The sequence below is a fragment of the Chelon labrosus genome (assembly GCF_963514085.1).
Source record: "Chelon labrosus genome assembly, chromosome: 8".
In the NCBI taxonomy this organism is placed as follows: domain Eukaryota; kingdom Metazoa; phylum Chordata; class Actinopteri; order Mugiliformes; family Mugilidae; genus Chelon; species Chelon labrosus.
In genome coordinates, this window is record NC_140358.1 from 17,048,553 (window position 1) to 17,068,699 (window position 20,147).

A 20,147-nucleotide genomic window follows, 5' to 3' on the forward strand; every position below is an offset into this window, starting at 1 on the left:
GCAGAAAGATTATGCAATTTGTTCCTGTTAAATTCACCTCATCCGGGATAATTTAGCTGATTAAGTTAAGTTATTAATCTGCTGATTGAGCGATGACTCACGCGCTGCATGTTTTGTTCCCTTTGTGCGGCTATATAAACCAGTCAGTCAGCAGGCATCATCCTCAGTGTTCAGCCGTGCAATAAAACTGTCAGTTGGATTCATTCATCTCCGTGATCTTTGTGTCTGAGCGCACTAACATAGTGTTTACCCTCACCTGGAATCCAGTGCCAGCCTGCCATCGGTCCTCAGTATCCCGCAACACAATATTCAGACATGTTTTTTTTTTTGACTGTAGGCTATTCGTTATAAAGACGTCACTTCACTTCCACCTTAGAAAACATTTATCTAAGTCCCCTAAGTATTTAGTTGGTCGACAGTCTGCATACACAAGGCTGTCTATACTGCACGCTCTTGAGCAATAGTCACAGTGTCTTTCACAAAGTATTTCAAGCGGGAAAAGTATTCGGATCCTTTACAGAAGTAAAAGTTCCAGCACATTTCCGTAAAAGGCAAGCATTCAAACAGTTTAATTACTTAGGAATTATAAGCGAAACTAGATTTAAAAAGGCACTGTTTTACTGTAGAAAAAAGAAATAAACCATGTCAAATGGTTTTATTAGCCTGTGTTGTTCATTTCAGTAGTTTTATTCGCTCTTCTTAAAGGCCTAAAGATAATCCGAAGGGCCATTTGATGTTTAATGAGAAAGAAGCAAAGAAAAAGAGTTTTACTATGCAAGTTTGTATGTCTTGGATTCTTCTCTAATCTTCTTAATCCATTTTAACCTCTTTGTGCTTTGAATGATTATTTAAATTAAACCATCTGAGACGTTTGGCTCCCTCTCTGGTGGAACTGCATACATCTCAGACATTGCACTGAAACGCACTACCGTAATGGACCAAACTCGACACTCGTGAGATAAGGACATCTAGGCATCCAGACCTAGTTATAAAATAAACAGTGACCTCTTTTCATAAACAGGTCATTAGTAAATATTCCAAATTAAAATCCTTCAAATACACTTTGTGTTTACTTTGGCAACAGATCCAAAACTCCAAATTAATTAGATGCATTTCTGCAGGGAGAGCTTCGGGGATGGACTGTAAACCAACAGAAGATGAAGGTAGCTGTTGACGCACATGTTCACCATGTTATGGTGGGATTATGAATTTTAATAAAACAACCGGTTCTAAAATAGAAGCTCGACAAAAGCCGTGTCCTCAGTGGAATAGCAGTAGGCAGATTGGGTCGAGAGGTCTTTCACTCCAAGTTCAGTACAAGGTTTCTCTTCCTCACGGATCCCGACTTATGAACCTCTGCAAGTATTTCTCATGGCTCTCTGAGTCTGGACTCGTAGCTATTTTCTACTCTATATGTCACCAGTAGTCTATATTAAACGTGGCGCTCTTTACACTGCGCACCTGTTGTTTTGAGCGAGCGTCGCGGTGACCTTCAGGAAATATTTAAAGTGTCTCCACTGGGAACTCTTGTAAATTAATTTTCCATTTGAAACCAGAGTGAGAATTAGAACCGTTTAAAAACACTCTATGCCGTCTATCTATAGCTTTATCATTTGCTGCATCTACAACTTCTACGAGGCGTCAGAATTGTTGTTAGCATTTATTCATTAGCTGTCATCAACAAGTACCAAGCAGTGGTGAAAGGTAACCAAGTGCATGTGCAGAGCTACTTGTCTTTTACTTTTTTATTTCATACTCGGAGGGAAAAATCTATCTATGTACACTGTTGTCCATAAAGTTGTAATATCTTGTTTTCAGACACATTACACTTTTTATTCCAATTTATGTAAGTCACAATCATTTCAGGAGAAGAGGTAAAAAATATTTTATTCCAACTTCATGGGCAACAGTGTATTTAGAGAAAGGGAAAGCGATATGTGTGTAGTATAGAAACAATATTTTAAGGTGGACATGCTCCCTTGGAGGGGATGAGCCCTTGGTTCATAAGCCACTAGGGTGTAAATAAAGTATTTTGTAATTGCAGAGGTACTTGTACCTCAACCAGCAACAGATTTGCGTCCTGAACACAATGTTGCATGTGTTGTAATATAAATCTGTAATAATTTAATGATAAGTCAAGCATTTTTAAAGATTTCCGTTGCATCGATATGCTGACAAGGACTATGGTACGTCTTCATGGCACACGAGAGGTGATGCCAGCAAACAAGCAGCATGGGAACATTTTGTCTAGCCGAAATAACGAACCATTAAGAAATGGCGTGTGGCATTCAGTCAAAGGAATTCAAGTCAAATAATTGCAGTCATCCATATTTCCTGTTGCTCTCGTCGGCTTCCTCGGACAAACAACACCTAAAACCTCCTGGTAGTTTTGTGACCCACAGCCCATCGGGACATGTAGGAACGCATCATATGCATGAGGAGACAGCCAGCGCTAAACCTGATGCACAAATCCATTAGGAGACTTGCTATTGTAAGCAGCAGGCCCACAGTGAGACCCCGCCGCTGTAAAACGCAATGATGTGCAAGGGCCGTAGTAATTCCTCTGTGCAGAGAGCAGGGCTGTATCTGACTTCATCCAGCGGGCGAAAAAAACATCATGTCATGCTAGCCATATAACGCCTCGTTGCTTGTGTATTTTGTGTTAACCACATTTGTGGCAGAGTTCTGCTGCCGTGGAAGGAATCTTTATCTCCCACAATGATTTGTTTCTTTGAGGCCCCTTGTGCTCACACACCACTGGGCAGGAGGAGGAGGAGGAGGAGAAGAAAATAAGCAAGTGAACGCATGGCTGTGGAGGGAGTATCAGGTCCTCGGACATACTCAGGTGCACGCCTTGCTCCTTCGTGTGACGCGATGATGTGTTTGACGTATCTCTACATGGCGGCACAGGTCTAATCTTACCTGAGACACATACTGCAGCTGCAGCCAAGGCGAGTAATAGAGTTGATGTTGGGGAAACCGCTGAGGCTATATAACACTCCATACAAAGATCATGTAACTCACAGCCTGACAGAACCACATACGTACGTGAAAAGGGCAGAATGAAGTCATGAGTTATGATGGATCTTATAGCGCAGGACAGCATGGATAGATCATGCTGTCCTTGAACATAACTGTAAGACAAATGTCTTCACATGCGGTTGCCCTTCATATTAAGTCACTGGCAAAATGACAGACATCAGACATGGGTGCATTATTTCAGCCATCCATCCCAGACTCTGTGTTAATGAATTTTTCTGCTCAGTAGTTTTGCTATGTCTTTCCTGTCAATGTTTTTAATGAAAAAAAAAGCCAATTATTATTTCCCAGAACATTATACCTTAGGATTATACAACATACATTACATTTTTTAAGAGATATAATTTATAAATCGTATCTGTTTATGTCAGAACGGACAGATTTACAGATAATATAAGACATACATTTGCCTTCTTGTTGAAAAGGTATACAGATGTGTACATTAATTCTGAGGCTGACATTTTTTTTATATATATATAGCTATTTTGGAACATATATACAGTACTACTCCCGATGCCCCCAAATGTTATGCTAAGCTAAGGTAACTGTCTCCTGGCTGCATGTATTTCCTAAAATGTCAGACTACTCTACGCTGCCTTAGGAGAGAGATATAAAGGAACAGGTACAAAGAGCAGAAAAGGAGAGAGTGCAGAGAGGAAGGTGAGACGAGAAGGAAGACGGATGACCCAGCCATTACTCTGTGGCTCTTTGGTGTGGTGGAGCCGGCGCTGTCATTTTCCCCCGAGCCGCTTTAGCCGCTCATCTGTGGCTGACCTTGCGCTGGCATGTCGGCTGCTTCTTTCTTCCACATCAGTTTCTCTGATGTGGAAGAACTGAACAGTTTTTGTGCCATTTTGCTGCTCTGCAACGTGGCTCTGCAAGATAGGAGAATGAGTCCAAGATCCCTCATGGACTCATTCTCCTATTCTTGCATTTGCAATCACCCAATTATGGTTTAATTTAGTCAGACACCAGCACTGCTATCCGGGCTGAGCAAACCAGGACACAAAGTCAGAAAAATGGATCTGTAAGTGAATATGAAACATGCTGACAGTGTTTACAAATCCCAACTTAGACCATGGGAATGTGTAATCTCTTTAATATTCGGGTAACAGTGCTTCATATCAGGAATGTGTCACATTGACATCTCGGAGCCTCCCTGTGAGGTGAACTGCTCATAGTTTGTTTGCCGGGTGGAAGTTACGCTGCAAGGCTGTCAGAGCTCATCTCGGGCAGGGTGACATGTGCTCAGGCACACTTGCACTATCTCGAAATTACATCTCTCCAGATGCACATCATGTCCCGCAGGCATTAAGTATACAAGAAAGCCAGCTTTGTAAATCATCTGTTCTGTTCCCCTTTTCACAATTTTCCCAATTCCTAAATCATTCTGTCTGATAGGGGACGCCCCGGGCTTTGAACTTTACAGTCTCTCAAACACAGGCACACAGTAGTTGGAACAGTTAAAAGACAGCTTCTTTAGGATTGATGAAAAAATATGAGAGAATCCTGTTTTACAAAACAACAAGGCAAGCATTTTCCCATTAACACACAAAGCCCGCTGTGATATTTGTTTTTCTTTTGGCCGAATTAAAACCAGAGAAAAAGCTTCCACAGTCTTCCCAGTGTCATTTTTTGAGGGTATCTTTGCTCAGAAGACAGGCCCGAGGGTGAAACAGCATCATGGTGAATTAATGAGCCTACGTTACCAGTGCAAACGAGTCCGCGATGTTCGCAAACGAGTCCGCGATGTTCGCCGAGGATGAAACATGGGATTCAGACTTCACCGTGGCTTTGACTGAAATGTGTTTCCGACTTGGCACTTACCCCAGTTTTAATACTAAAATCCAAATAACAACATTAAGTCCTTGGTAATTGATCTGGGCGTCAAATAAAAGGGCCCCGGTTTAAATCTAAAATCAGATAAAGGACTGCATTGAAGGGAAATAACAAACCTTACGGCTTTTCTATCATTAATGCGGCATTTAAGAGCGCAGAGACACCATGGCAATAAAAATTACATTTATTTTATTTTATGTGCCTGACGTACTCACAATCGATCCGTGCAAATAGGCAGTGAGTCATTCTCACGCACATGATGTACACATGCTGGGATGTGGCTTGAAGAATGAACCCAACCCTGCAGTGTTTTGGATGTGTACGTACTGTGTGTGTGAAAGATTTCAAAAAAGTAACCGTCCCCGATCCAATGGTTAACTCCCCCCCACCCCTTTCAGTAAACCGGTTAGCTGTAAATAGAGTGCAGAGATGCGGCCACAGTGGAACACAGTGTACTGGCGATGCATTTGATGTGTTTTCTCTCAACGTGAGGGAACAGCGTCTGACAGGCTATAAGGATAACAACGGCGGCAGTGTCCTCTCCAAACACGATTGCATCTTTACAACAGGAAAATGATACACATCTTGAAAAGGCACTGAGTGAATCATGGCACACAGCCACTTTCCCAGCAAAACCCGAGTTTATACATTTATCTCTGCTACGTTGTTGTTCGTCACAGCCGGTGAGGGCTTGCTCTTCAGTCCCTCTGTGGCGCACCTTGAGGTCTCCATGAGCAGCAAGCGCGGCACGCAAACAGCAAGGAGGATCGTCTTGTACTCTTTACGGAAGTTTTGGTTTAGCAGTCCGTATATGATGGCGTTGAGGCAGCTGTTGAAGTAAGCCATGAAGTAGCTTGTGACGAAGAGCCACTCGGGTATGTTGGGAGCGACTTTCACGGGGTTTATAGCCACGGCCAGGCCTATGAGGTTCAACGGAGCCCAGCACACGGCAAACAGCACAAACACCATAAACATAGTCAGGAAGTTCCTCACGTCGCTAGGTTTCAGTTTGGTCCTTTGCTCCGGCTTTACCCGGTGTTTCACTTGAATCACGAGCACCCATATCCTCATGTAGCAGTAGGACACCACCAGCAGCGGGATCAGGAAGTGAATGATCACCACTGAGATGGTGTAGTACGAGCTGACAGTCTGGGCGAAGGTGCAGGAGTAGATGCGGGGATCGTACTGCAGCGAGCCGACAAAGAAGTTGGGCACCGTGGCGAGGGCGGTGAGCAGCCAGGTGAGGCCCAGGTAGCAGCAGGTGTTCCTCAGGCTGTACAGGCGGTCGTAGTGGAGGCTGTGGCAGATGTAGCAGTAGCGGTTAATGGCGATGGCTGTGATGTTGAAGATGGAGCCGATGACGCTGAGGCCCATGATGAAACCGCTGGCCTGGCAGTGCAGGTCGCCCATGGTCCAGTCATTGTGGAAGATGGCGGTTAGGACCAGAGGATATGGGTACAGAGCCACCACCAGGTCTGCCACTGACAAGCTCACCACAAAGATGTTCCCTGAAGAAATAGAAAAGGTTATGGTAATGTGGTCAGCATACAACACTTCCTTTCTTACTTGACGCTCCGGGATAAATTCCTTAAAATAAACCGGAAGTATGACTGTGGCATTCAAATGATGAAAGAACAGCTTCACTGTGCTCTGTGGCTCGTTTTGATAAGACTTCATACCCTCCGGTGCACCAATCTGGATCCAGGTAAATAAAACTAACACTATTTTAGCTGTGCTTGAGACACATCTCTAGTAACTATTAAATTGTCGACCATAAAGGTTGATACACGGGTCACTGATTTTTGCTGTCCCCCACATTTTTTTACTGTTCCCACCTTGAGGTTCACATTTATGAATTTTAGTCAATATCTCAACAAGCATTGGCTACATTATCGTCATATACAGTCTAAATAGTCGGCCTCAGATTAACCGTAATGATTCTTAAAATCCTAAAACGTTTCATTGAGAACCATCATCTAATCAAACTTTAACCACTTGACGCCTGATTTGATTTACAATTATATAAAAATATTAATTATTTGTGTTTGTGCTTTGAAGCTGATGCTAAATTAAGTGGAGATTGTTAATTTGTCTATAGCACACAGTGTAGATATAATTTTAGGTATCATGCAAATTAGACAACAGGCATGAAAGGTAAAAATGGTAAAAACATTTACTGAAATTACAAAATCGATATGTACAAATACATTACAATTCAAATTACACAACTATACACTATAACACCAACTATCATAATCCAATCTGAAACAGAGTTCAAGCGTTTCACTTAGGACTTCTAAACTTTAAAACGTTAATTCAAAAATTAACTTCCTATTCGTTAGCTTCCATTAACCGGATGTAGTTCCCACTCCAACTGGTCCTACGAGAAACTAGCGCTTGCAGAAGGTTCCTAGGTATGTATTGAATGTGCACAAACCGACACGCGACGTCAAGGGGTTAAACTGCCCAGTCCTTTCAATTATCTGTAAAATTAGTAGCCTATCCGAATTCCCCGTAGATCTGTGCTGTCATCTGCAGGTGGCGCTAATTAGCAAATGCTAAATGCTAAATGGTTGCAAGAATTTCTTTCCCTACATAAAACATAGAAATAAATTCAAAATATATTTAGAGAAGCTCTCTGTTAGGTCCAAAGCTGTGGTTATGTACTGCTCTATTTATGTGTTTGCATTCTTAGAAATGGGTGTCTGTGGTGACTATCCCAGAAATAAAAAAAATTAACTGCTAATCTAGTTTTTATAAACAGATATCTTGTTCTGAATGCAGAACGGTAAATCGTCGTCATAAGACAAGGACCGACGGGTTCAGAGATTGCTGCAGGGAGAAACAGTAAAAACTACGGCAAGTGTATGTCAGTGAGCGTTGCGCTTACCGCTATCGCTCATCAAAAATGCATCTACAAAACATGACAATGGTAATTTTTACCACTTGCATGACAGCGGATCAGTTTGATATGTTTTTACACCCTCCGGTATGGAGGACGGAGGAGGAGGAGGAGGAGCAGCCACAGTGAGCTGTTAGATGAAGAGCTGCACACATCGAACGTCTCATTGAGGTGTGCAGCATAAAATCCATTCAAGGTTGTTCTCAGAATGATGGAAAAAGGCCAGTCATTGCCTGACCTCTTTGTTATGAGGACTCGTTTGAGGGTTTTTGTTTTTTTTGCCCCCCAAAATCCTTTGACCTGTAGAATGAAACTTCATATGCTGTTACCATCTGTAACTACAAGTGTCACCAAATAAATCAAGACTAAAATCTTTGAGACATGCCCGTCTTAAAGTATTTTTCTTTGGCAGGCCCATTCCAATAAAAACGCTTAAATCAAACTGTTCCGCTTTTATAGCTTCTTGGCCTCTGGGCACAGACAGTTAGATACTTAGAACATTAGAGATAAAGTACATGAAAAAAAAAATAACAAAACAGGACATTGGTCATTTTTAATGTCCAATTACGTTCCAAACAAGTTCCTGTCCTCCTGAGGTCAGGGCCGACGCTGGTGTGATACCGGATCTCCTCAGAAGACACGAATTACAGAAAATGACGTCTGATATGTAACAGTGCAGCTGTTCTGGGTGGGGACGAATAAAACAATAAATCAAACTGGAATGTTGTATCAGATAAGGAGACAGATAACAAGAAGAGACAGAGGAGCCACAGTGAGACTCAATCGGTCTTTCATAAAATATGATTTAGGGTGGATTTTGTGGATTTCGTGTGAAGTAGACTGGACTTTTGCACAGTGTGTGAAACAAGTTTACTTCGTAATACTTCAGTTTATTTAAAATGATCAATAATTGGATTTAAAAACTGGAAAGCTACATCGTAAAATAAAAAAAACGCAACGACCGTTGGCTCCGATTCAGTCTCTCCTGCGCCATTACATCAGCGGTTAACGCGTAAATGTATGTTTTCTGTAAATGATCTGTCCAGGATTACAGAGGACGTGCCTCATTTTAACAACAGTTCATGTCAGAGGTCGGGGTGATTCCAGGGTTGATACAACACGAGGTGCCTCCTGAAGCTGGAAAGTGACGGCCCGAGGCTCCGACTCCCTCAGACAACAGCTGAAACAACAGCGTTGATTGGCAGATATGATCGGGGTGGATTTAAAACACATGCTGGCCGTCAATCCTCAGCGTTAAAAGCCTGTTATAATCCCCGCGCCCCTGGGACACGGCAGCTACAGTATGCTGTTTAGCAACCAATCTAATTTTAATTTACTCGCCTGAGCTCGACTCAGTGATAAAGTTCTTTTTGGTTTTTTTTATCTTACAAGGATGTTGAATTCACATTTTGCTGCCGCCAACTTAGCCGTTGAGTCAATTTCCAAGTCGCTAAAGCAGCACAAGCCATCTCTGAGGCCCGCTGAGATAAAAATAAAAGCATTTGTTCTTCATCCTCCAGTCAGCTCAGTGGGCAAATCTGTCAGATTGCATTTGCGACGCTCGCAGTGCTCGCTGTGTGCATTTGTCATTGTGCAGAGGTTTGATTCCTCGCTGACATCATGCGGCTGGGTGTTATCGTGTGGTCTGAGTGGACGGAGCATGCTCCAGCCTCGTGGCCCCCTCTCTCTCCCTCTCTCTCTCCTCTCTCTTTTATCATCTGGAGGATGAGGTAAGTGCTAAAATCCGGCGGAGAAGATTGCAGCGAACTGCCCAGATGACCATGTTTGTTATTAAAGCGTTAAACGAACCATTACCTCGCCGCGTTTCATTAACCAAACTGATGCCCATCAGACAGACAATAGTTGTTTTAACGGCCGACTAGCGGAGACATTACTCTCACACCTGCTCATAAGAATAGAAGAATGTGCGCGCTGACATCTTTAGGAGCTATAATTATCAACGAGTGAGAGTTGAATGGAGCTTAACCTGAATGCTGATTGGTTACAGGCCGTCAGGGACAGCTGCCTTAACTTCTCAGGCACCACGTGGCGTGTAGATTATCTGACGGCCGAGCGAGACGTGGCATCAAATCAATAGACTCTTGCTCTAAAGCAGGGGTGTCAGACTCATTTTTCAGTTCAGGGCCCACACACACAGCCCAATCTGAACTCAGGCGGGACGGAGCAGGAACATATTAACCTGTAAATAACGACAACTCCAGACTTCCCCTTTGTTTTAGTGCCAAGAAGTACAAGAACATTATGAAAATGTTAACACTGAATGAGCTATCTGTAACGTTTTATGAACAACTTGAATTATTTTGAGGAGAATAAGTGCGATTTCGGCGCATTGCTGCCATCTACAGTTTAGTTCTGGGTCTCTCAGGTTTGTGTTACTGTATGTCCGCAACTCTTAGTGGACAAATTAGGAATAGGTACCAATTTGATTGAAGAGTTTCAGTTAACGTCTTCTTCTTCTTCTTCTTCTTTTTCTTTTTCTCATCTTCGTCCTTGTCCTCTTTTTCCCTCTATATCTCCTCATCCTCCTTCCCCTACTTCATCTTCACCTCCACCTTCTCCTCCTCTTCCTCCTCCCCTTCTTCTTCCTCCTTCTCCTCCTTCCACTCCTCCTTCCCCATTTACCTCTCCTCATCATCTTTTCTCTCTTCCTCCTTCCTTCTTCTTCTCAACTTGGTCTCTGTCCTCTCTTCCTTTTTCCTTTCTTCCTTCTCCTTTTTCTGCTCTTCCTCCTTCCCCATCTTCTTCTCCTCCACCTTCCTGTTCCTTTTCATCATTCATCCCTCCTCCTCCTCCTCCTCCTCCTCTTCTTCCACCCCCTTCATCTTCTGCCTTCGCTTCATCTCCTCCTTCCACTACTCCTCCCCATTTATTTTCGCTTCATCTCCTCCTTCCTCCTTCTTCCTCTCAACTCCCCCTTAGTCCTCCTTCCTTTTTTCTACTCTTCCTCCTATTCCTCCTTACCCATCTAGTTCTCCTCATCCTCCTTCCTTCTCCTTCATCTTTTTCTTCTCCCTCCGCCTTCTCCTCCATTTCACCATTCATCGCTTCCTCCTACTTCTCTCATTCTTCCTCCTCCTTCTTTCTAATTTTCATCTCCTCCTCGTCTTCCACTCTTCCTTATCCTTTTACTTCTCCTCTGCATCTTTTCTCTCTTCCTCCTTATTCTTCCCTCTTCTTCTCCTCTTCCTTTATAAATTCATCCTACGGGCCTGATTGGACCCTACAGCGGGCCGGTTTTAGCCCGCGGGCCACATGCTTGAACACTCCCCAGTGTACCTCTGCCTCTTTTGTTATCTTTTGCTAAGTGAAATTACAACAGTGCTTCACCATTCAGCTCTGTGTGAGTGAATCACAATATTTCAGCAGAACAGCAGAACACTCGCGGCACACTGCTTCCCTCCAACCCAACACTTCTGAATGGCAACAATGCAGGACGCAAAACGTGACGAGAATAGGTGCGTTCACTCGAAGTGGTGAATGAGATAAACAGACCGAACCAAAAGGCAAAAACAAAAGCCCGCCGGTCGAGTCGGTTTTCAATCTCACGACTGCCATGGCTGCGTGCACACGTGACTCTCAAGGGCTTACGCGCCTCTGTCAAAACCCACCGCCTGCATCCCATCACCTATCACCGCTCACGCTGGAAACGTGATCTACTATGCCGTGATTCAGCCGGCTATATTTATAGACACCTTTGAAGGAAAGAGGGATTCATGAAATAAAATGCGTAGGAGGGCTGGCGTTGCTCGAAGCCAGCTGAATGTCAGCAGGTTTATTACTACAAGTGCCCGAGCTAAATTAGATCTCGTTCGACTTAGTCAGTGAAGTTATCAAAAAATAAGCAGGAGTAACCTTTCGGCAAGGGCACCAGCTCTGATGAATTAGCAGTGACGACTTGGCGAACTCATCTCCAAGGGGCCAGAGAGTCTGTTTGTTTGTTTGTTTGTTTGTTTTTTTCTCAGAAGTTTAACATTAAACTGACATGAGATGCCTTTTGGTGATGCAGCCCCGCTACGAGCCCGGCCAACAACATCATCGTCATCCACAAAGGCCGTGTGTACCAACCAGACCTCCTGTAAATAAGACTCACCGGCCCCCGGGGGAAACGGGACCACCAAGCATGCGTCTGGTGCTTTTTCTACTCGTCGATCCCTGAGACGCTGGAGGACGGTGGTGAAATATCTGAACAAAAAGCAGCATCCTTTTATACTGTAGATGGCATCTCCAGGTGTGGTTTTTTGTTGGATCATCCCATTATGCCCCGCGTCGTTGTTTCCACATAATAAAACTAAATGTCATTTACTATCGCGCTGTCTGGAAAAGAAGACATGCTTAATGTAGTGAACTAAATGATGTTCCCCGTGGATCTGGGCTGTCAATTTAAATTGGCTTCTGGTTTGACTCACTCAGTCCACTGACTCAATTACGATCCAGTTTTTAGGTTTTATTCATGACTGCGGAGCGGCCGCGGGGGGCGCGATGCATGATTTAACAAAATCCTAGTCCATCCCCGAACTTTGCGCATCCCGTGACCCACGGACTTCACGCGCACATGGGCTCAGTCTTGTCATTCTCCGATCCATCTGCTCCCCCTTTCATCCTTTACTTCCTCTCTCTGTCTGTCTCCCTCTCTCATGAGTGCATTTTGTGGGGTTATTTTTAGTTTGGTTAACCCCAGTGGGAAGCTCTAGTGTTAACAGCCCCCCTTTGGCAGCGCTACAGTGGCAAGCCCCGCACTTTGAAGATTCTTGCGGATAGATGCTGCTACATTTGCACACTTGAAAGAACCTGCAGAATTGAGAAAATGGGAGCATGAGGTAGCTGCTCTGAGCAGACATACCAAGGGGCACGCATGTAATTCCACCCAAAAGCATCTAACGACAGTGTGCATGGATTTTTTTATTCATTTTATTTATTTATTTCTTTTTTATTTTTGGGAGGGGGTTAAGTGGATAGTGGAGGGATATATGGAGGCAAAGCCAGTGTGTTGAAGTGAAGCGGACCAGAAAGGTCCTGCCGCTGTGTGTGTGAGAATGCCAACCAGCAGTCTGAAACAGCATGTTTAATGGAGAGAGGAGGTTTTCAGCCGTCTGCCTGTCACAAAGAAACCCACAAACATGTCTGAGTATTTCTTTTTTTTATTTTTACCTTGCATGAATCGTAAACTATACCATTATGTAGGCTGTCGTCCTATGTTATTGCACCTATCCGCCCTTCATAAAACAGCCATCTATCACAGAAACCGGTTCTGTTTTTTTTTTGTTTTGCTTCTTTAATCTTACGACAGACAGATCTCCTACAGCTGCTCTGAGATCCTCAGCTTTGTGCGTTCCTTTCGGAAACTCTGTACAATTAAACATTCATACAAAGTGAGCCAAACCTATAAATAGCTTGTTAAGAACAGAGAGGAGATTGTTGATGGGCTAACAGCAGTAACAATTTCAGTCACATAAGGACAGCCTTGGAAAAAAAAAAAGTAGCAGGAGAGCTTCTAAGCTTTCAGGTCCTTGCCCGTACACGCCAGCCGACAGGACGCTGGGACTCTTCGGAGGACTCTAGTGTGCGACAGGATCTGTCCGTCTGTCACACAAAGTGACACAAGGTCAGCAATCAGTGCGCCGTCCGCTGTCCGCCAGCATGGGGTGGACTTTTGAAGAGGCCATTTACTCCTGCGCTGTTGTTTCAGACCGGTCATCTGTGTCATTTATGCAAACCAGATAATCGAATTATGGTACGGGCTCCTAACCTCCCAAACCGCTCTCGGCCGGTGCACGTCTGATGCGTTATGTAATGTTATTTGAAATTGCCATTAAAAGCCCATTATTCCCAAAGAGTCACTTGCTCCGCTCCCGCTGCCTCATTCACATGTTCTCATTAGCATTACGCTGCGATCACTGAGTTTAGTCTCTCAGGCCGAGCAGGAGGCCTTCCTGGCGTGCAGTTTTAACCGTGAAGCTGCTTGTTGCGATGGCCTGCTTGACTTGCAGGACCTTGAAGTTCAAAGCAGGAATTGCAGGATTTGCAAGACCTTGAAATCCAAAGCAGCACAACATCTAATAGGCAGCTCTTATAGCTTTTAGTTTTCAGGCTGTGCGAGACATTTCTGAGTATTACTGCTCCGTTCTTCTTTTCAGGAACCAGAATCATGAGATATGTTCATTTAACTCAAGTAAAATGTGCTTTTATGTTTCTTTTGGTTGTAGAATGAAATATGCAGCGTGTACTTTATGACTCCCACTAATAGCCTAAACCCTCTGGGGCCTCTGTGTATGTTTGCAGCAGAGATTTATCTAACTGCTTCGTGTATTTTTTTTCCCACTTTTCGTGACAGCTCAGACTGTAAGACTATAATCATATTATCTATTTTCATAGTGGGACACGGACATTCAAACAAAGAGGAGGCTGATTTAAGACCGCATTTCGTCAGGGACTGTGTAAAGATGGGATCAGGAGTGCAACTTTGAGCCGAGCGGGCTTACAGCTGGATTTGCTTTTGGCAAAATTCGCTTAAAGAATATAACAGTAGCCAAAGAGACACATTTCAGTGGATTCGTGAATAACGTTTGCCAGGAGTTGGGTCTCATCTGTCTGCCTGCACTGTTTGCAGTGTTTCGTATTGTTCAGCTTAAGCTTGCACACACGGACTTCATTCTCAGTCCCTTGTATTGTACTTAGTCATGTGTCTTCATGTACAGTAGCTCCATGGTCCTGCAGGAAACATTCTCTCATCTCACTACGCACTGCACCTGCTATATGAGGTTGAAATGAAATAAAAAACCCTTGAACCTCGACCGAAAAGTCACAGGAAGTATGCGTAAACTGAATTAAAGGAAGCAACTTTTGTTTTGTCTCTTAAATTCAACTTTGTGATGTGATTTCTCCTTTTTAAAGTTTTAATATGCTGGCACAATGTTCACAGCAGCCTCCAACGTTCACTTTAAAAGTAAAAAGAAAAGACATTTTGAGAGATTCCAATAACATGTTTGATCACTAAAGCGTTTTGCTTTCGCTCTCAGACAGCTGCTTCACATTCATGATTTTGATTAGAAAACCGAGCGCTTGTTTGAAAAAGACAGCGCCGTTGTCGTTTTCATTTAGCAAAAACCATGTTCATGGACCACAAGGCGGCTGTTTTATTGGAACCGTTTGTGTTATCATCGCAGGCATCAGCTCCAATAAAATATAAAAATCTGAGATAAACCAAAAACACGGAGAGAGCCAGACACGTCTCTAGCCGGGAGGCCTTTCCCATCCACCCTTCGTAAATTTTGCACGGGCCTTTGGTTCTCGAAAGCAAACTTTAGGAAACAATTTGAAGGGCCAGTTTAAAAATAGCACCGGGCGCCGGAAATAACAGGAGCTCTGCGACCATTTGGAACCTCATGCTGGAACGTAAAGGATATTGAATGATGATGCTATATTTACCGAGGGAGGCAAATGACACGAAGGTGGCTACAATAAATATCTTCTTCTCCTTCACTCCGCTGTAAGGACATTCCAAATGCAGCTAAATACAAGGTTATTTCTATAATAAAATCTTATAAAAAGGACACAGGGGCTATACTGCTGGGAGTCCTTCATGTTATCAGTACAGGTATACTGATAGAAGGAGGGATGTGATTTATCTGGGATGGACAAACCAAGGATAAAGCCAGGTGGAAAGAATGGAGGTGGTTGTTATTTATAAAGATATATGAAGGCAGACGTGCAAGGCTGTGGAAACTCCATCACACTGAGACTGGAGGCTCACTTAAGCAAACAGCCTGCTTGTGGCACACAGATGGGGTCACAGGCTACACGGTGCACTGCATAATTTGAGTTGTGAATGAAGAGAGTGAACCCAGCTTGGATCGCACAGGTCACCGGGGCAGAGGAGATGTTTTGGGGTTTTACCATATATTTTCTTAAGGGAAAAATAAAAATCACCCCCCAGATATTTTAAGCCCATTTTTTTGTCCCATCATTAATTTACGCACAAAGCACAAATGTCCACATCAGCCATGCACGTCTCACCTGCATTCCTGAGCTTTTTGTTCCTGTACACGGACAGGATGACGAGGACGTTGCCGAGGATGTCCACCACGATGGTGAAGATCAGCACGCTGGCCAGCGCAGTGGACACTCCGCCGGGGGAGGAAGCGCTCAGCCCGCAGTCGCTCTCATTCCGCGAACAGTTCGAACCGTCCACATCCTTCACCTCTAAATCCATCTCCCCTCAGGATGCAGCGGCCATGATGGAAACACTCCAATATTTAGCAGGGGAAAACAAATAAATAAATAAGTAGAGAGGAAAAAAAAATCAAAAGGGCTTCACAGGAGGGAGTCCTGAACTTCTTCTTGAGGCACGAAACCACACTCCTCCGCCTGCGTGGTAGGAGGAGGGGGACGCGGGCCATGGCATGCTCGTCGGAACAGAGACGCGCTTTACGCACGCGGGGGAATGGGAGAACTCGATTTCTGGTGGGATGATGAAGGTGGAGGTGGTTCACGGCGGTGTCCCGCGTGGCCCTCGTCCGTCAGCGAGGCTCCTGCTGCGCGCCGCTCCATAATTCTGACAGGGGAGCTCGTCCAGGAGGCATGTGAGCGCTCCCCTGTGCGTAATGGAAGTGCGAGGATGCACAAAGCAGAGTCCCTTGCTGACTTTGAGAGCGTTGACTGAGTCAGTGTTTTAATTAAATTCAGTCTGGAAACAGGATGATTGTAGCTCTGGTTTTAAAAATAATAATAATAATAATAATAATTATTATAAAAATAAATAGAAACTCGTTCACGTTGAAGATGTTTCTAGACTCCAAACAGCCGTCATGTCCCGGCCCTCCTCACTGTGCTGCTCTGTTAAATAACAGCTCCTTGTGGACATAGATAATCTCAAAGATGACTGTGTTGCTTGTTTTATTTGCAATGCCAGTAACTACTGCCATTAGCAATTTGCTCTAGTATCAAACTGACCTTTATCAGACACTGGCTGCCATTTTTGTGGAAATGGCGCCTTCATGTGTCCAACAGAGACTCTTACACTGAAAACCAAGAAGGAAAAGACAGATATTTGACATCTATGAAATTGTTAAGCTATGATAAATTGTCCATTTTTGGTGTTAAATGGAGCTCCGCGTTGCCAAGCACCTCTTGTAAAATAACAAACCACAGCCCTCTGAGCGTGACACGAGTCGAAGAGGTTAAACAAGTCCATCATTTGTAAAAAAGCTTTTGGAATGAGCCAACTGGTTGTCAGATGATGTCAGGGGAACAAGCTCTGGCCAAGTCTCAGATCGTTATTGATCTGACTAATATAATCCAAAACCCAAAGGCAATGAGTTTACTCTAATACAAAATGATTACGCTGTTTAAAGAGGTATCCGCAAATGAAAATGACACACAAGGATTTTCGTGGTTTTCTTTAATAAATCATTCAGAAGCACTTGCACGTCATGAAAATTGCCCCGAATGAAATTTGCTTTCTTTAAAAGACCGACCTTTACACTTTATTGGGCTTGACAGCTTTAATTGTTATGCCTCTTGCGCGCAAACAAGTCTGTGATGTCTAGATGTGGGCTAATCTTAGATCATAGCCTTAGAGTAAAAGTTAATTTAATTTCAAATTAGCTTTCACTTTGCTCACTTTGCAGTGCGGCGGCAGTGAGGGCTGCAGAGGGCCCACAAAATCCATGTATTTTGTGATTCATTTAGTATTAACTGTGAGGGACCAATGAGGCAACATGTTTAACTCAACAATTTACCCAGCAAGAACAATCAAATTACAAACGTAAGTAGGTCTGTAAAAGAGCTCCATGAAATATAACTGTACTCAACTAAACTAGATGTAAACTGAACAAACTGACCTCACAGAATGACAAGTAAGGGGACTTATCAGCACATTTTATGAGCCTCATGAGCTGGCTCCAGTATTAATGCAGGCCTCACTCTCAGCTGCACCTTTTGCTCACCAGGAAGAACCAGGGTAACCCATGAACGTTTTTTTAATCAGAGTATAGCAAGTCCGGATCAGCTTCTGGGATGTTGCTCTGGTCAGTTCAGTAGCAGAGGGGGTTGTTGATCAGTTTCAGCTGCTTTGGTGTTAATGAAATTAACAACAGGTGCACTACAGGGGCAACAATGAGGCAAATAGTTTTGCATTTGACTTGGGTCAGTGTCACTACTGGCAGCATGACGCCATACCTGGACACTACAGACGCTGCACAGGCAGCCCAACTCCTCCAGGACGGCACATCAATACGTACCATTGTCGGAAGGTTTGCTGTGTCTCCCAGCACAGTCTCAAGAGCATGGAGGAGTTACTCTAGGAGAGCTGGGCAGGGCCGTAGACGGTCCTCAACCCATCAGCAGGACCGGTATCTGCTGCTTTGTGCAAGGAGGATCAGGATGAGCACTGCCAGTGGTGTGAATGTCTCTGACCAAACAATTAGAAACGGACTTCCTGAGGATGGCCTGAGGGCCCAACATCCTCTATTGGGCCCTGTGCTCACTGTCCGACACCGGGGAGCTCAATTTGCATTTGCCATAGAAGACCAGAATTGTCAGGTCCGCCACTGGTGCCCTGTGATTGTCACAGATGATAACAGGTTCACCATGAGAGCAGATGTGAAAGGATCTGGAAAAGCCATAGAGAACATTATGCTGCCTGTAACATCATCCAGCATGACTGATTTGGTGGTGGGTCAGTGATGGTCTGAGGAGGAATATCCATGGAGGGACGTACAGACCTCTACAGGCCAGACAATGGTACCTTGACTGCCATTAGGTAACTGGAAGAAATCCTTGAACCCACTGTCAGACCGTACGCTGGTGCAGTGGGTCCTGGGTACTTCCTGGTGCGCGACAATCCCCGGTTTCATGCGGCAAGAACATACAGGCAGTTCCTGGAGGATGAACGAACTGATACCACTGGCTGACCCCCCCATGCTCACCTGACCTAAATCCAACAGAACACCTCTGGGACATTATGTCTCGGCCCATCCGACGCCGCCAGGTTGCACCTCAGACTGTCCAGGAGCTCAGTGATGCCCTGGACACCATCTGTCATCTCAACAGCATGCCCCTAAGTTGTCAGGCGTGCATACAAGCACATGGGGGCCGTACAAACTAGTGAGCATCATTTGGAGATTGCTGCATTTTGTCTCTTTGTGTGTCTTTGAATTCAGCCCTCTGTAGGTTGATCATTTTCATATCAGTATAAATATCCAGCATGATTTTTTTCCCCGTTGACATTTGATGTCTTCCTTTATTTTTATTTTTTTTGAGCAGTGCAGTTAAAAGCAAATGCCTACACTAAGCAAAGTGTTGCGTTAAACATCTTGGGATTAAGTGCGATTGGCTGCACATAAAACCAAGAGGTGTAGGGAGTCGTTTGGCGCGTTTTAGGTGCTTGGACACGGTCGTGACTGAACCAGTGAACTCCATGGGCCCAATTATCTTTTATAGCCACTAGCGGACAGCCCTCAAAAGATTTAGCAGACCTTTAGCAGCATCAGTCCCTGAGATATGGGCCCAAAACACTCCCGCTGCGACACTGTGTTAGAAAGTAGTATTGCTGTGGTAGTTCCTTTAGTATGGAGAAAACGAGATGCCTCTTCAGGCTAGCGTGACTGTGGACACGGTCTGATAAACAGGAAGCAGGAGGAGACAGAGATTGACCATCTGAGACTGAGAACAGGACCCCGACTGTGTCTGAACCCCTCACGATGACCGAATGCTGGTTGCGAGGCTCAGTTAACTTGTTTTCCAACCAAAACACACGCAACTATTTCAAACTCAGCAGCGGGAGTCATTGTCTGACAAATGATATTTCTCTTCATCCAAGTGGTTTGACATGTCTTACATAAGGCTGCAGTCTGAGAGCAAAGATGGGGTAATAAGCTGATGCTGTCAGTCAGTGAGGGATAAGATGGTTTCAATAACCTTAAAAGGCAAAAGAAACTGGGGTAAGCGCGTGTGTGTAATGAGCTGCTGACTATTATAACGGCGAGTTGGAGTGTTCGCCGTGCAGGTAGCCAAAGCGACACACAATACATTGTTGGCGGTGCTTGAACAAGGACACGCCAGAGAGGTTGACATTGTGTAGTTACAGTAAGAGGAAGTTGTTGCTACAACTCGGGACTCTGACAAGTTTTCAGCCTCACAAAAGGCCCAGGCTCTCACATCACAGATGCGGAGCAAAGTTTGACTCATTCTGGCTCTGAGCCGATCTGCCTCAGTCAGCGAGTCGTCCTGTTCCAGTAACAGTCGACGTGAGACAGCCAGAAATCTCTCCAGTAACACGTACCATGCAGCCTCAAAGAAGCTGTAGTCTAGTTGCCACCCAAATGTGACAGCTAAATCTCTGATCTTA

The 20,147-nt window shown here is 44.3% G+C and overlaps 1 protein-coding gene across 1 annotated transcript; it reads right to left on the reverse strand.

Moving 5' to 3' along the window:
• Positions 1-5,094: 5,094 nt before the first annotated feature.
• On the reverse strand, positions 5,095-16,054 carry mtnr1c (melatonin receptor 1C). Its single transcript, XM_084549301.1, has 2 exons — positions 15,815-16,054; positions 5,095-6,386 (listed from the first exon to the last, which is right to left on the reverse strand). Exons 1-2 carry the CDS (start codon positions 16,008-16,010, stop codon positions 5,521-5,523), a joined length of 1,062 nt encoding a protein of 353 aa, XP_084405427.1. The 5' UTR covers positions 16,011-16,054; the 3' UTR covers positions 5,095-5,520.
• Between the last annotated feature and the right edge of the window lie 4,093 nt (positions 16,055-20,147).

What these genes read in the sequence shown, in the direction of transcription:
- mtnr1c (XM_084549301.1), bottom strand. Translation starts at nt 16,010, where the DNA reads ATGGATTTAGAGGTGAAGGATGTGGACGGTTCGAACTGTTCGCGGAAT. An exon ending in CAAAAAGCTCAGGAATGCAG is followed by an intron (nt 6,387 to 15,814) that starts GTGAGACGTGCA and finishes CTATTTCTTCAG; the next exon opens with GGAACATCTTTGTGGTGAGC.